Source organism: Crocuta crocuta, unplaced genomic scaffold, assembly GCF_008692635.1.
Source record: "Crocuta crocuta isolate KB4526 unplaced genomic scaffold, BGI_CrCroc_1.0 scaffold299, whole genome shotgun sequence".
NCBI lineage: Eukaryota > Metazoa > Chordata > Mammalia > Carnivora > Hyaenidae > Crocuta > Crocuta crocuta.
The window spans coordinates 9382198-9397900 of NW_027532747.1; the positions used below are offsets into that span (position 1 = coordinate 9382198).

Sequence of the window (15703 nt, forward strand, 5' to 3'; positions counted from 1 at the left end):
TCTGTGACTCTCTCTCTCTGACCCTCCCCTGCTCACGCTCTCTCTCTCTCCTAGAAATAAATAAAACATTTAAAATAAATAAATAAATAAATAAATAAATAAATAAGTGGAGAAGAGACAAAAAGGATCTTGTGCAGAAGAGCTCCAAATAATTTATGAAGGTAGTAGGGACTCCTCTTACTCCCTAAGGGTGGGCTGTGCACAGTGGCTTCCTTCCAAAGAGGGCAGTATGGGAGGGGAAAGAGTAACTTTGCTGAGGGGCAACCGATAAGCACAACCTCAGCCAGGTGATCAAGGTCAAAATTAACAGTGAGTGGTAAGTTGTGTCGATAGTAGGTGCCTTTGACACATGATGTGATAAGAACAGCACCTTTCTTCTATGGTCTTCCTCTGCCTTAACCCAGAACCCTAGTCTAACAATCAGATTAACCCCAACTGAGGGTCCTCCTACAAAATACCTTAAAATACCTGTATTCCTCACAACTGTCAAGGCCATCGAAAACAAAGAAAGCCTGAGAAACTGTCACAATCAAGAGGAGCCTGAGAAGATACAATGTAATGCGGTGCCTTGCTGGGGGACACTGGGTACAGGACGTGGGCTTTAGTTAACTCAAATGTATCAATAGTGTTTCACTAATTGTGACAAGTGTATCCTACTAATGTTAGATGTTACCAAGAGCAGAAACCGGGTGAGGAGTATTTGGGAACTCCCTATACTATCTTTGCAACTGTTCTGCAAATCTAAAGTTTCTAAAATAAATATTAAAAAAAAAACCCACAACAACGTTTGGGTGCAGATGGAATAAAGGTGGCTTTTTGATTGCCTTGTTTCTGGATACACACAAATAAAAGATGGGCCAGTATGTTCCCAATACCTTATCAGAGAACCAGGCTGCAGGGAGGGGAGACAGGGAGGGGTGGACGTGGTCAAGGTCACAGAGATGCTGGTGAGATGGGGGTAAGGGGACAGGATGCCCGGTCTCCCAACCATTCGCATGGACAGGAGGAAGTACCCTCCTCATCAGGAAGGGTGGGTCCGGGCCATCTCTGAAGACCCTTCTCTCTCTCACAGCCTGGAAGTCACTTGCAGTGTCTGCAGCTTTAAAAACAAAGAAAGCAACGCTCTGGCTGAGCTTCAGACCATTGTGTGGGATGAAGTCACCCAGCAAAGGGCCTTCGCTTCCTCATCTGGAAATGAGGACACTAAGAACACTCACCGCCTGACAGAAATCGCCATGAGAATGGATGAGGTTGTGCAGAGAAACTCTGGGTAAAACTCTGGGTAAATTGGCCAATCATTACCAGAGCATGAGCTTAGGATTTTGCTTCAGCTTGAAAATATAGAGGCACACAGGGAAGCGTCAGGGGTAAAGGCAGAGCACAGGGAAGGTGATGGGAGGCGCATCTGCTCCACTTCTGTTGTCCTCAGGGCTGGCCTGGTCCCTGCAGCCTCCGAGCGAAGGCCTGGCTGAGCTCCCTTAGGGCAGTCGCCTTCCCTCTTACCGTTAGCTGTGTCTTACTCCCCGGATCAGATTCAGGCCTCTGGGAATGGTGGCACTTTAGGCGCAGCCTTGGAGAAGCTTTCTATGTGCTAGACTCAGGCCCCGGTCACAGGTCCATCCCCGCGTGCCCCAGCCCAGCTCGCGCCCCCTCTGGGGCTCAGCCTGTATGGTTCTCACACCCCCAACCCTCCAACAAACCCTCTCAGGTCCCCCATCTCAGTCCTGCCCAACCATGCTGCATGACCCAGCACAGCATCTGCTTCCTCCAGGAAGTCTGCCCACATCACTCCAGAGCCCAGCATCTCTTTCTGGCCAGGGTCAGATCTTCTCATACTCAGGGCAGAGAGGAGGTACTGGAACACGAATCGTCATATCCCATGGCCCTGAACCAACGGCTCTCAGGGGTTGGTGGACAACAACAGCTTTCTCGCCCCTCGGGTGGGATGACCTTGAGATGTGTGTTCTACACTGGCTCCCGGAGTGCTCCGGTGAGATTCAGCTCCTCTTGCGCCCAGGAGGTAACTTGCAGGATCACATACCATTTCTTAGCTGCCTCCCTTCCCTGTCTTACCTTCCCCTGCTGGTGCTCCCTGGCCTCACCTTCCAAACAAACCTCTTGAACTCAAATCCTCATCTCGGGGTCTGCTTCTAGGGAAGCCCAACCTAGAAACATTCCTCTTAGCCTCAGTTTCATCATCTGTAAATTGGGGATAATAGCAGAGTCGGCCCCACAGACTTATCACAAGGATTCAATGCGATGAGATCATACAGTGCTTGACATTAATGCCAGGACAGGGCCTGGCATCAGTGAGGATTCTTCACATAGAACCACTATCGTTATTTTAATCTTGAAGTTTTTGAAGAGAGGGCTGAACCTTTTGGCAGAGCAGTGAAGACGTACGCCCGGCCCAGCCTTTCCTGGAGATGCACCTTCCCCCCCACACCCTCCTGACACTGACTGGGACACTCACTGGCATGCATGAGCCCCCGACTCCGTTTTCCACATAGTTTTATCATCTGCTCCGAAGCCCTCAGTCAGTTCCAAACAGAACACTTAGTGGTGGGGAGGGACGACAAAAACAGACCTTGTTTTCTGAGCACCATAGTCTCCCCCTCCTCAAGCCCCCTCCCTGCTCATCCCTCCAGAGGGATCTACAGACTCCCAGGCTGCCCCAGTGCTGTGGTGGGACTGGCCTGGCCCGCGGGGCACCTGCCACCATACCCAGAGGAGGCTGACCTCAGGCTGGGCAGGAGCCTGCTGGGCTGTGGGGCCTCTACGGTCCCCAGTCCCCGTGGCAGGGGCGTCTGTGACAAGGGGAGGCTGGGACGTTGCCCAAGGCCCCTAAGTTCCGGTAATTCTGGAACTGCTGACTTGATGGATTTTATCTAGTCCAAGGCGAATGAGTCCACTAACCAACGAGCCCCGTGCATTCGGGAGCTTGGACTAGTCCCCAGCGCGCTTGGCACCACACACTGCATCGAAGGTGAGCCCAGTGGAGGTGAGCGGCCGAGAGGCGGGATTCCACCTGCGCGTGCAGTGTGTGTGTGCACACACCTGCACGTGTGTGACACAGCACAGCAGCAGTCAGACTGAGTCACTTGCTCACTGAGTCACCTGGGGGAGGTCACTCAACTTCTTTGCCTCTCAGTCACCTGTTCTGTAAAATGGGCATAATTGTAATGCTTATCTCGGAGGGCTGCTGGGAACACAAAGAGGGAGATTCACATACTGGCCTTAGACTAGTGCCTCGGACGCAGTAAGTACCAGGTGAATCCTGGCCGCCATCAACGTGGGACTCTGCATAAGGGACGCCTGGAGGGACACACCATGCACTTTGAGCAAAAGTGGCTTCTGCAGCAGACTGGATGCTGGGGGGGCCGGGCAGTCCACGGGGACTGGAGGCAGGGCTTCATGTCAGGGCCAGGAAATGTCTGGGACCTAGACAGAGCTGGTGCCCGCACAACACTGGGACCGTACTAAACGGTGCACCTGACAATCGTTAATTTTCTGTTTTGTGAATTTCACCTCACTAAAAAAACAAAACCGAGAAAAGACTTCTGGGAAGTAGGTAAGGTTGAAAGAGACTATGTGGCAAACACTTTGAGAAAACTCTACTTTTACTTTGTTACTTCTGTCCAGTTTGACTTTTTTTTTTTTACAGCAAATATGTATGCTTATCACTTTTATAATTAAACAAATTAAATGTTTTTTAAAAAGGAAGTGGCATGGAACAGAAAATGTGTGGGGTGGCAGTAGGTGGCATTTGATGAGCTCTGACTCACTATCTACCCATCTTTCTTCCCCTGTAATGTTCATATCACCCAGAGCAAAGTACTTTAATTAATGGCCTCATTTCAAAACAAAATTTTTAACATTCACTCAGTTTTGAGAGACAGAGAGAGACAGAGTGAGACAGAGTGTGAGCAGATAACAGCCGAGAGAGAGGGAGACACAGAATCTGAAGCAGGCTCCAGGCTCTGAGCTGTTAGCACAGAGCCTGATGCGGGGCTTGAGCTCACGGACTGTGAGATCATGACTTGAGCTGAAGTCAGATGCCTAACCGACTGAGCCACCCAGGCGCCCCATTAATGGCCCCATTTCAACATGAGAAAAAGCGAGGCTCAGAAAATCTAAGCTGCTCACTCAGCTCCCAGAGCCTGACTCCAGAAAATCTTTTGCCTGCATCACACAGCCCCCTTATTCTCATACGTCAAATAAGGGTATAAAATGATTTCTTAGTTCCCTCTAGCTGATAACCTCTGGTCCCGGATGCCTGGTCCTGTCCACAGGATCCAATCCAGTCTCCTAATATTGGAGGCATTCCCTTTCTTCTCCCAGTGTCAGTGCAGGTGCCCAAATGCCCAGACAGCCCATGCCAGCTATACAGGCCCTTGCTCTCCAGCGGGTACACCAGACCTCCAGCCAGTCTCTCGCTCCTGAGGTCGGGGGAAAAACACCCCAGTCAGAAAGCTGATAAACCCAAGAAAGGAAAGGAGATGGACGGCTGCGCAGAGGCGAGCTGCTTGGGGGGAGCCCAGGCAGCTACTTGAGGCCGTGCCCACCCACCCGTCACAAGATGAAGAGCCCCCGACTCACCCCAGCCGCCTCCTGCTGCAGGATCCTGGCTGCCTCCAGCTGGCCCAGACCCAGCTGCAGCCACACCGGGCAGGTTTTGATGAGCTTCTCCAGGACGCTGATACCCCGCCGTGGAAGGCAGTTCTTTGGGGTGACTGGCAGACACGGCCCCATGCCACCTTCCTCCTCCTCTTCCTCTCCTTCTTGTTTGCCAGCATCTGGAATAGGACTGAGAACAGAGGCAAAGGATTAGCCCATCCTGCAGCCATTCCAGAGAGTGGTGTCTAACGAGCGGGGATTCAGTGCAATGAATCACTTATTCATGTAGCATCTACGAAGCCAGTAGTCCTTTGGGGAATTAAAAAATAAATGAACCATGATCTTCACCTTAGGGTGCTTAATAATAAGATGGGTTGGATATATACAGAAACAACCCGCGGAAGCACAGAGTAGAATAAACAGAACAGAAGCACAGGGTGACTGAAGTAGCTAATTCCAAGCCAGGCTGGCTTCTGGGAAACACAGCAGGCATTTGAATAGAGTTCTAGGAGGATTTTTTAAAAAAAAACTTTTATTATTTCTTTATTTTTTTTTTTTGAGAAAGAGAGAGGGGGGTGCATGTGAGTCAGGGGTAGAGAGAGAGAGTCCCACGAGGGGCAGAGAGAGAGAGAGAGAGAGAGAGAGAGAGAAGCAGGGCTCACTCAAAGCAGAGCTGGTATTTTTTCTGAAGCCGGGTTCAAGCTCACCGATGTGGGACTTGAACTCATGAACTATGAGATCATGACTTGAGTTGAAGTCAGATGCTTACAATTGAGCCACCCGAGGGGTCCCTTTTATTCTTTTTTTGTTTATTTATTTATTTTGAGAGAGAGAGAGAGGGAGAGAGAGAGAATCCCAAGCAGGCTCTGTCCTGTGGGTGTGGAGCCTGATACAGGGTTCAAACTCACGAACCACAAGATCATGACCTGAGCCGACACCAAGAGTTGGACCCTTACCCGACTGAGCCACCCAGGAGCCCCTTAAAAACTTTTAAACTAAAGGGTAATTTACACACAGTTGAACATACAAGTCTTGAGTACACATCTAGACATAATTTTTACATATGTCTATACCCGTGTAACTACCACCCAGATAGAGACTGGTGCTACTGAGCTCTTAAAAGTGGGGTGACTGAATTGAGACCTGCTGTGAGTATAAAATACACACAGGATTTGAAGTCTTGATATGAAAAAAAGTCTATAAAATAGCTCATTAATAATATTTTATTTTGATGACATGTTGAAATGATAATAGTTTGAGTATACTGGGTTAAATAAAATATAATTAAAATTAATTTCACCTATGTCTTCCTACCTTATTTTAAAGTTCATTTGTTTATTTATTTTGGCGGGGAGGGGTGGAGAGAGGGAGAGAGAGAATTCTGAGCAGACTCCACACTGTCAGTGCAGAGCCCGATGCGGGGCTCAAACCCATGAACCATGAGATCATGACCTGAGCCAAAGTCGGATGCTTAACTGAGGTAACCCACCCAGACGTTCCTCATTCTACTTTTTTAATGTGCCTATGAGAAAATTTAAAACTTCATTTGTGGCTTGCATTATAGTTCTATTTTGTTGATACAGACATTTCCAGAAGATTCCCTAATGTCCCTCCCAGTCAACACTCTCTGCTCCCCCAGGGTGAGGACAGGTCAGGGGGGAGAAGGAGGCCTATTACAGGCCTAAGAAAGAGCAAAACCAAAGTAGAGGCCCAGTTGAAGAGATCTCGGACCCTTCCCCAGACGCCCACTCCACCGGACCTCCTGTACACACAAGAGTTTTGATTCTGAGGAGCTAAATCTCAGGATACCTGCAGGGATGAGGCCCTTCATCAGACAGAGGGGGGCAGTTACACAGCCAGGAAGATGTGGCTGGTGCCCCTCTTTTGCCTGTGACCCTGGCTAGCGGATGCTGTAAGGAGCTGCCCTGGGAAGGCACCAGGCCAGGATGAGCCCCGTTACAGGCACAGACAAGTGGAACCAGGTGGTGGCGGGGCGGGGCGGGGTCAGAGGGCTGCAAGACCCAGAAGTCCTGAGGAGGGAACAGCCATTTCCTGAAGGGAAGGGCAGGTCCTGGCAGGTCTTAGGTTGGTGGGAGGCTGGGAAGTGCTGGATTAAACAGGTCTGGCCGCGCTGTGCTGTTTGAGAAGCCGGGGTTTGCAGAGGCCCGACCTGGGAGGTGTGTGGCGATGCAATGTGGTGTGAACTAAAACTCCTTCCTGACCCCCCCGCCCCAAACTCCCAAACTCCTCCAGAAGCCGTCCGTCTCACAGATGCTGTATGTGCTTCACGGATACTGGTGGGTTCCCCTCTGGGTCCACGAAGAGAAGTGTGCTGGTCACCAGGACAACAGGAGTGGGCCGGGAGGGGGCAGGAGGGCCGCCCAGTGGGTGTCCACGGGCCATGGGACGGGGGCCCAGCGGGCCTCATTTGGAGTTCAAGTGCAGGGCAGCCCAGCTGATACTGATGTAATCTCTTCCCAGGCCCTGAAGGATGAGGGTGGCCACCGCCATCTCTGGGAAAGAAGTGAAAAGGGTGGAGGCCAGAATTACCCAGAAAAGAAGCACCGTGGGGCCTGTTAGTTTCCTCTAACCCCTCCCCCGACCCTTGGAAACACAAAACTATCTTCTGGAAACAAAGGCTTCTGATCATCTTTAAACCTCCTTGCTGGGCCTGGGGCCTCCTCTCCCCAGGGGCTGCTTAGGGCAGCTGGGAGCGAGAGCTCCAACTCCTTCTCTGCCCCTAGCTGGGCTCAGGCCTTGAAAAGTCCCGTCCCTCAGAGTCCGTTTTCTGTGCGATGGGCAGGAGGTGGTTCAGAATATTCCTCCACTTACTGGGTGGCCCGAGGCAGGGGGCCTGGGCTTTGGGGACAAAGATCCTCATTTTGTCTTGCGGAATCAAGGCCGTGATCAAACAAACAGGCTCTGGGAGAAAGGCGGGGGTCTGTCTTGCTTTCACTTGTACTATGAACAATCTGCGGGTCCAGATGTGGTGCCAGGCACTGGGTTTGAGCGGAGAAAACAATCAAACAAACAAACAAAAACAACAAACCTCATGTCAAGGAGAGGGGCCGGGTGACAGACAAGGCAAATCAGTGGCCTAGAGTGTGTTAGGTTGTGCTGAGCCGTAGCAAGGATGCAGAGATCTGGGGAAGCGCAAAGGCCTTTGAGCAACCTTAGCCGGAAGCCTAGGGGCTTGGCCAGGAGGGGGGGGGGGGGGAGGNAGGGGGGTCAGAGGGGCAGGGTGGGGGTCTCTGTTAGAATCTGGAGCCACTGGCAGAGTTGGCTCTAAATCCATGTATGTGAACACCTTCCCTGGGCTTCCGGTCAGCAGCTAGCTCCCTACCACGCAAGCTTCCTCAGCAGGAAATGGGCCCTCCATGACCTCGTGGGGTGGCTTCTGGGCCCATGGAGAGTCTTCAAGCATCCAGAGATGAAGCCGTTCCCTGCCCCCAGCTCCCTGGGAGTCCCACCTGTGTCCGGGAGACACGGTGACCAAGGAGAAACTGCCCAGCCTCCAACGTCATGGGCACCGGGCCATCTCTCCCTTGTAATCACATCCCTTCCTGCTCTGAAACCTTCCATGGATCCTACTGCCTAAAGGAACCAATCCAGCCTCCTAATACAAAAGGCATTCCCTTTCTGAGCCCTGCACCCTCTGCAAACTCCCCTACAAAGGGCTGCCCTCCATCAGCTCAGCAGAACCTGGGCCTCCCCACCCTGCTCTGTCCATCTGCAATTCCTCCAGGTTCCCTGTTACCTCCTCCCAACATTTTCTCCAATGGGCAGGCAAACGTTTAGTGGATTGGACCAGAAAGCGAGAGCCACACAAGGAAAGATGGATAAATTAAACACACCAAAATTTAGACGTGTGTCCGTCAAAACACCTCGTGAAGAAAATGAATACGCAAACCGTAGGCTCGGGGAAGATATCTGCAAAGCATACACCTAACAGAGAACAAGCAAGTTGATGTTAAAAAACAGGCAAAAGATTTGAAAATACCTCAAGGGAGAAGGCACTCGAATGGCTGGCAAGCGGGTGAAAGACTGCCCAACGTCATTAGTCATTAGGGAAATGCAAATCAAAACCACAATGAGACACCACAACACAGCCACTAGGATGGCTAAAATTAAAAAGACTGACATCACAAGCTGGTGAGGAAGTAATCAGAACTCACATGTTATTGGACAGAATGTAAATTGGCACAACCACTTTGGAAAAGGCAGGTTTTCCATTTATTTATTTATTTATTTAATTTTATTTTAGAGAGAGAGAGCATGAGTGCGGGAGAAGGGCAGAGGGAGGGAAAGAAAAAAATCTTAAAAAAATTTTTTTAAACATTTATTTATTATTGAGAGACAGAGCATGAGCAGGGGAGGGGCAGACACAGAATCCAAAGCGGGCTCCAGGCTCTGAGCTGTCAGCACAGAGCCCAACGCGGGGCTTGAACCCACAAACTGTGAGGTCATGACCTGAACCAAAGTCAAATGCTTAAACGACTGAGTCACTCAGGCGCCCTGGGAAAGAGAGAATCTTCAGTAGGCTCGTTGTTCAGCACAGAGCCTGACACAAGGCTCAATCCCACGACGCTGGGATCATGACCTGAGCTGAAATCAAGGGTCAGACGCTCAACTGACCGAGCCACCCAGGCACCCCGAAAAAGGCAGGTATTTTTTGCTTTGCTTGATTTTTTTTTTTTCCATATAAATCTAAACAAACACCTAGCATCTGGACCAGTCATCCCACTCAGGGGCATCCACCCAAGAGAAAGGAAAGTGGATGTCCACACAAAGACCTGGACATGAATATTTATGGCAGCTCTGCTCACAATAGCCTGAAACTGGTCCTGGGGCCCATCAATGGCAGAATGAACAACAGACAGCGGTACCTCACCCAACAGACTAGGAAGTGCTAGTCCTCACAACCATGGATGAGCCTTAAAACGTACTGAGTGAAGGAAGCCAAATGCAGAAAAATATACGTACTGTGTGAATCCATTTGTATGAAGTCCAAGCGGTACACTGAGATGTGTGTATTTAAGTTGCATCATATGTAAACTTTACACCAAAACAATAAAAGCGCACCATAAATGAATACAGAACTTGAGTTAATGATATATATGTTAATAAATCCAGGGTGGGGTGCCCGAAACGTTCTTTGAAATACGTTAAAAAAGTAACGTGGATTCAAAGGAGGATAGAGGGATAGATGGATGTGTAATAAAGTAAATATACCAAAACATTAAGGGTAAGTGGTGAGTATATGGGTGTTTACTGCAAAATTCTTTCAACTCTTCTGCATGGTTAAAATCTTTTAGGGGCGCGTGGGTGGCTCAGTCAGTTACACGTTCAACTCTTGGTTTCAGCTCAGGTCACGATCTTATGGTTCATGAGTTCGAGTCCTGCGTTGGGCTCTGCGTTCACAGTGGGAAGCCTGCTTGGGATTCTCTCTCCCTCCCCCTCTGCCTGCTCCTCCCTTTCCTTATCTCTCTCTCAAAATAAATAAACTTAAAATAAATAAAATATTTTATAGTAAACTACTGGGGATAAAGTTCTCCCCGTCCCTCGAGACCCACTGAGAGGAAGACTGTGTGCTATACTAGAAGCCCTGGGTTCGAATCCAGACTGTGTGACTTCTGGCCAGTTACAGTTGCTTCTCTGGGCTACAGTTTAAGCATCTGTAACAACAACCCTTACCTAATAGGGTTGTTATGAACATTTGGTGAGATGGAGGTCTGTCGGGTGCTTAGCACAACTCAGCAGACGTTAACTATTGTTTTTCTATCACTCCAACCCTCCAGCTGAGTTCTTCTTATTACAGTTCTCCCCCTTTGTAGCTTTGATTTTAGGACTTGGACTGGGGTAGATGTCTGTGTGCTGCACTTGGCTTGTACCCAAGACAGCATCTGGCCCCAGGGGCAACCCCCAAGCTCCAGCGCCATGTGGGCTCAGTGACAGTCCCTGGCAGTCGGAGCTGAGGTGGCCAGGCTGCTCAATACCAGTAATCACAGCAGCGAAACCAAGTCCGACACGGTCCCAGTTCTGGGTATTGCTACCTTTGCTACTGTGCTTGAGCCCGCCAGCCCAGCCCCGAGCCCCGTCACTGGCACTGGCATTTGCGGTCGCAAGTGGGTGCTCAGAGAGCCCAGATGACCCCAAACCCAAAGCAAGCAGGGATTTGGGGATCAGAGGGTCTGGCCCCGCTGGCCTTCTTTGGCCTGGCCAGAGCAGACGCCCTCATGACCTCATTCCTTCGGGGCTCGAGTGCTTCCAGGACTCAGAGCACCTCAGCTCCATCCTTCTCTGCCATCTGCTGGCAGAGCAGGTGACCCCGACACCCACGTCCTCTCCCTCAGCAGCCCAACTCCAGAGGAAGGCCCTGCAAATGCAGGCAGAGGCAGCTCATGTAATGAAGGGCACTGTTAGAGAAAAGCAACAAGCCTCAGAAACTTTAATATTTTTATTTATATTTGAGAAAGACAGAGAAATAGCATGAGCAGGGGAGGGGCAGAGAGAGAGGGAGACACAGAATCTGAAGCAGGCTCCAGGCTCTGAGCTGTCAGCACAGAGCCCGACATGGGGCTCGAACTCACACACTATGAGATCGTGACCTGAGCTGAAGTCAGACGCTTAACCCACTGAACCACCCAGGTGCCCCGAGCCTCAGAAACTTTAGAGCAACTCCACCAGAAAGAGAAATCATTCACGATGTGTTTCCTCTGCTCGCTGGTGGGGGCCCCAGTCCGGGCCGGCTCTCTGAGGACAGAGGCAGTGTGGTCTGACACTCGCAAAGACCCTCACCTGAGCCGCAGGGACCCAGCACGGACGCAGCAACCTGGTCTTTCTGGGGGACTTTCTCACCGCCTTCCCGGAGGGAGGGGGTCATTGGCATGTCCTTGTTGCCCTGGTCTGGTTTCTATGTCCCTGTCACAGGCCTATGAAGCTGGGTGCGGAGAGCAAAGCTCCGCTTGGGCCTCAGGGGGCCACCCAGGTGTGGGGTCAGAGCAGTAAGGGTGACAGCGTGGGGCCCGGCTCGATGCTGCCTGTTTGGAAGGAAGGAACGGAAGTTTCCCAGCTCATGAGCACTCCGGCCCCAGGAAAGCAGCTCAGAAAGTTGGGCGACGCTTCATGGTGAGAACTGAGGCTCCTGTGTGCAGACTTAGCCAGAACTGGAGAGGAATGTGGGATGCAAGGAGAGGACAGGCAAACGGCCACCCAGGTCCCAACCATGACCCCAACCCCAAGCAGATTCAAAATCAAGGGAGTCTATCGGGGTGGAGAGGCGTGGTCCCTGCCCTCACAGGCTCTCAGGTCTGCAAGTGTGGCTCCAGTGACAGATATCACGGGCTAGCCAGACAAATGTACAAGGTGCATGGGTGCACAGATGACATAGAGGGGGCGGTGGGGAGGGGGCCCTGGTAATGCCCATTAGGGCAGCTGCCGCCTGTCTGGTGTACAAGTATAGCCCACGGCACAACCATGTGTGGGTCTGCTCTAAGTACTGCACACAATCCCTTAACTTGGTCATCCTCACACCTGCATGCAGGGGCTGCACTGTGCCCCCCAAAATGGCATGTCCAAGTTTTAACCCCTCGTACCTCAGAATGTGAACTTATTGAGAAAAAGGATCTTTGTAGATGTAATTAAGTTAAGGGTGAGATCATCCTGGATTTAGGATGGGCCCTAAATCCAGCGGGAAGAGGGGAAGCCCGTGAAGAGACCCGGAAAGCCGTGTGAAGGCAGAGGGAGCGGTTGGAAGGGGACGTCCCCAGGCCCAGGAGCACCGAGGGCTGATGGCCACCACTAGAAGCTAGGAGAGAGGCATGGAGGGGAGCCCCCTCAGCACCTACAGACAGAACTGGTTCTACAGACACGATGTGGCCTCCAGATTGTGAGGCAATACGTTTCTGCTGTTGAAAGCTGCAGTTTTCGTAAGCTGCCACGGTCCTGGGAAATTAATACCCGACACCTAACAGCCCCAGGTAAAGATGAAGACACGGAGGCACAGAGAGGTTAAACAGCTTACCCCAGGTCACATAGCCAACAAGTGGCAGAGCTGGGATTCCACCCAGGCACTCTGGCCCCAGAGTTCGTACTTAAAACCACTACCCTGTTCTCGCTCTCGAAGAAATTTAAAAAACTTGTATTTGTGTCCTTGTAATACACAGCAAAGGATGTCAGATAATGTTTGTTATATCATTTGAATATCTACAGGCATACACAGCGACATATAAAAATATACACAGAAATAACTTCCAGAAGGCTATGTAAGACGGTATCAATGGCGGTCATTTCTGAGAAGTGCAGGGGCTTTGTTTCCATTTCCTATGCTGATTAGCATTACTTCTATGATTAAAACGCACCTTACATAAATGTGTGAAAATATACCTGGTTGGCATACGAACGAATGCAGGGTGGAGAGCTGTTGGCTTTGGGGTCCCCCAAGCCTGGCTCGGGTCCCGGCTTTGCACAGACTCTTTGGTGGAGCCTGGATGCCTTATTCAACCACTAGGACCTCCAGTTTCTTCTTCTGTAAAATAGGGAGTAGGTACAACCAGCTGAGAGGATTTCTCTTGGGAGCAAAGGAGAGGGGGTAGGCAGCCACGTGGTGTGAAGAGAGCACTGCGTGCGGGACGATTATCATGGGCGTCACTAGGAGTAAGCCTCTAAAGGCCATAATTGAATTGCCAAGTGGATGACAAGCGCCCACCCTGAGCTTCTGAAGTCCGAAGCGCCCCCCACCCCCTTCCCTTTTGAAGTGGTGCCTATTTCTCCATCTGGGACAGGGTTGTCTAGAAGTCCTGGAGGGGAGTGTCCCTGTCTGTGACTCTGGTGGCCCTGAGATGCAGCCATGCCTCAACGCTCCCAGGGTGAGACAGGACAGTTGCTGAGTGCTGCCCCCAACACCCCACCCTCTTCCTTGTCCTCCATGCCGACGGCTCCTCAGTGAAAATGACTCCTTCTGCACAGACCGGAAGGGACCACAGACATGTGGACAGGTGTGAGACCTCGTAGGAAGGGGCTTCCACCTCTCAGCTGGTGCCGTCTCTCTACAAACTCACCAGTCGAGGGGCAGTGGACATTCCGCACACTCCACATAGCAAAAGGGTGAAGGCTCATCCAGTCTCCGTCCCAGCCCCTGCCACGCCCCGGCCAAGCGACCGAGGGCAAGGTATTTAACATCTCAGTTTTCTCACCTGTACAATGGAGCTGTGACACCTGCCCCGTGCAACGTGCATCGAGCAGCACCTGGCACACGATAACACTTCAGATGGCCTTGATGCTGGCTGGGGCCACCACATAGACGGTCATGTCCTGTTTCTCCCAGAAGCACCTGTTGCCACGGCCACCATGTACGAGATGGCCTGAGATAAGCAAGAAGCCACGGATCAGCGCCCCCCCCGCCCCGGCAAAGCCCCTGGAGCACTAAGAGGGTAAAGCACCACCGAGAATGAAGGCAGGTGCACCTGCTCTGAAAACGATTGTCAAAATCTAAGACAGACGGAGATGCCGTAGCCCAGGCTCAGCACCCCCTCCCAGGGGGCACACGGGCACAAGGGGCCGATGAAGATGGCTGGCTGCGGTGATCAGACAGGGGAATGACCAAGAGCCATCCCTAAGAGAACGGTCCATAAGTTGTGACTCGTCCACCCTGGACCAGCACACAGCTGCTAAAAGGCAGGAAGCAATGCGACACACTTAAATCTCAAGACCCTGCTAATGTCCTGATTTTTAGTCCTTGTTGCTGAGGTTAGGTAAGAGAATGCCCTTGTGTTTGGGAAACACCTACTCAGGTACACGGGGGTAAAGAGGCACAGTGTCTGCAGCTTAGAACGAGTGGATGTGACAAAATGTTAACTGCTGGATCTCGGTGAAGAATGCGGTACATACAGGAATTCACTGTGCTATTCCCGCAACTTTTCTGGGAGTCTGAAATTATGTTCAAAGGACAAGTTTTCAAGTCACGCAAACCTGATGTTAAGTGAAATACGCACATTACCAAAGCAAGGAAAACAAGGTGTAAACACACACACACACACACACACACACACACACACACGACAGTTCTGCCTCCTGTTGGTAGATGCAGACACACCCAATTCGGGACGCCGGGTCCAGCCGGGTCCAGCCGAGGGGAGAAGAAGAGAAGAAGAAGAAAGCAGGGTGGGGAGGGGTCTGCAGGAGGCTGCGGCCAGCTCTGGAGCCACTGAAGCTCTGGAACCATGACTTAGTTTTTAGGAGCTCTGAAGCAATCAGGCAAAATGACAAGGATTTCACAAAACCGAATTACGGGTACTAGGGGCATTGCTGTGTTTCTCCCTAGATTTCTGCGTGCTTGAAATATTTAATTAAGAAGCAAACAAAACACCCACACACCTTCCCCCACGGTCCCAGCGTGTGTCACACGCTGGGGAGATACAGGATGGGAGATCCCCAGGTGGCTAAGCCTATTATTCCTTCTGTGGCTCAATGTCTACAGGACACTCGGGCTCTTTTTCTTTTTCGTTTCTTCTTTTGGTGTTGTGAAGTCAGTTCTGGAGCCTGAGGGNCAAGCCCCAGGGGGCTTCTGGGGAAATCCTCTGAAAACTGCCGCAAGGTCACTAGTTCTCTGGCAGCCACAGGACTTAGGCCGGGAGCAGCAGCCACCAGCTGGAGATACACCCTAGAGGCCCCTGGGTGATGAAAGCCCAGCCACTCCACCCGGCTGGGTTTCAGTGCCCCCACCCCGCACCGTAATCAGGGAGCCTAGGCCACCTCCCTGAAGATTGTCCGAGGATCACGTGGGACAGCATACGGCAGGAAGCCAGCCACAGCTGACACCTAACAGGTGGTAAGTATGAGAGGGGATGGGGCGTTTGGGGACAGTTCATGGAGACGTCCAGATGTACAGTGACCCCTGACTTCCACAGTGTAAACACCGCCGTCATTGCTGATAACAAGCCATCAACCGTTTAACAAGCAGCTCACAAAGTTCCTGAACAGTCACCACAGGCCTCTGTGAGCTTCCGAGCCGCTGCCTCCACCTCAGGGGTTCCCTTAACGCCGAGGTCCTCTCTGCAGCGTCCCAATATGTACTTGTTGTATCTGT

The 15703-nt window shown here is 51.4% G+C and overlaps 1 protein-coding gene across 1 annotated transcript in view; it reads right to left on the minus strand.

The window, feature by feature from the left end:
• The window catches only part of RIN3 (Ras and Rab interactor 3), a 121267-nt gene that overhangs the window by 77721 nt on the left and 27843 nt on the right, over window positions 1-15703 (minus strand). The window contains exon 3 of the mRNA XM_077780924.1: window positions 4600-4807. Within this exon, the coding sequence (XP_077637050.1) occupies window positions 4600-4807 (208 nt within the window). The remainder of the gene's footprint in view (window positions 1-4599; window positions 4808-15703) is intronic.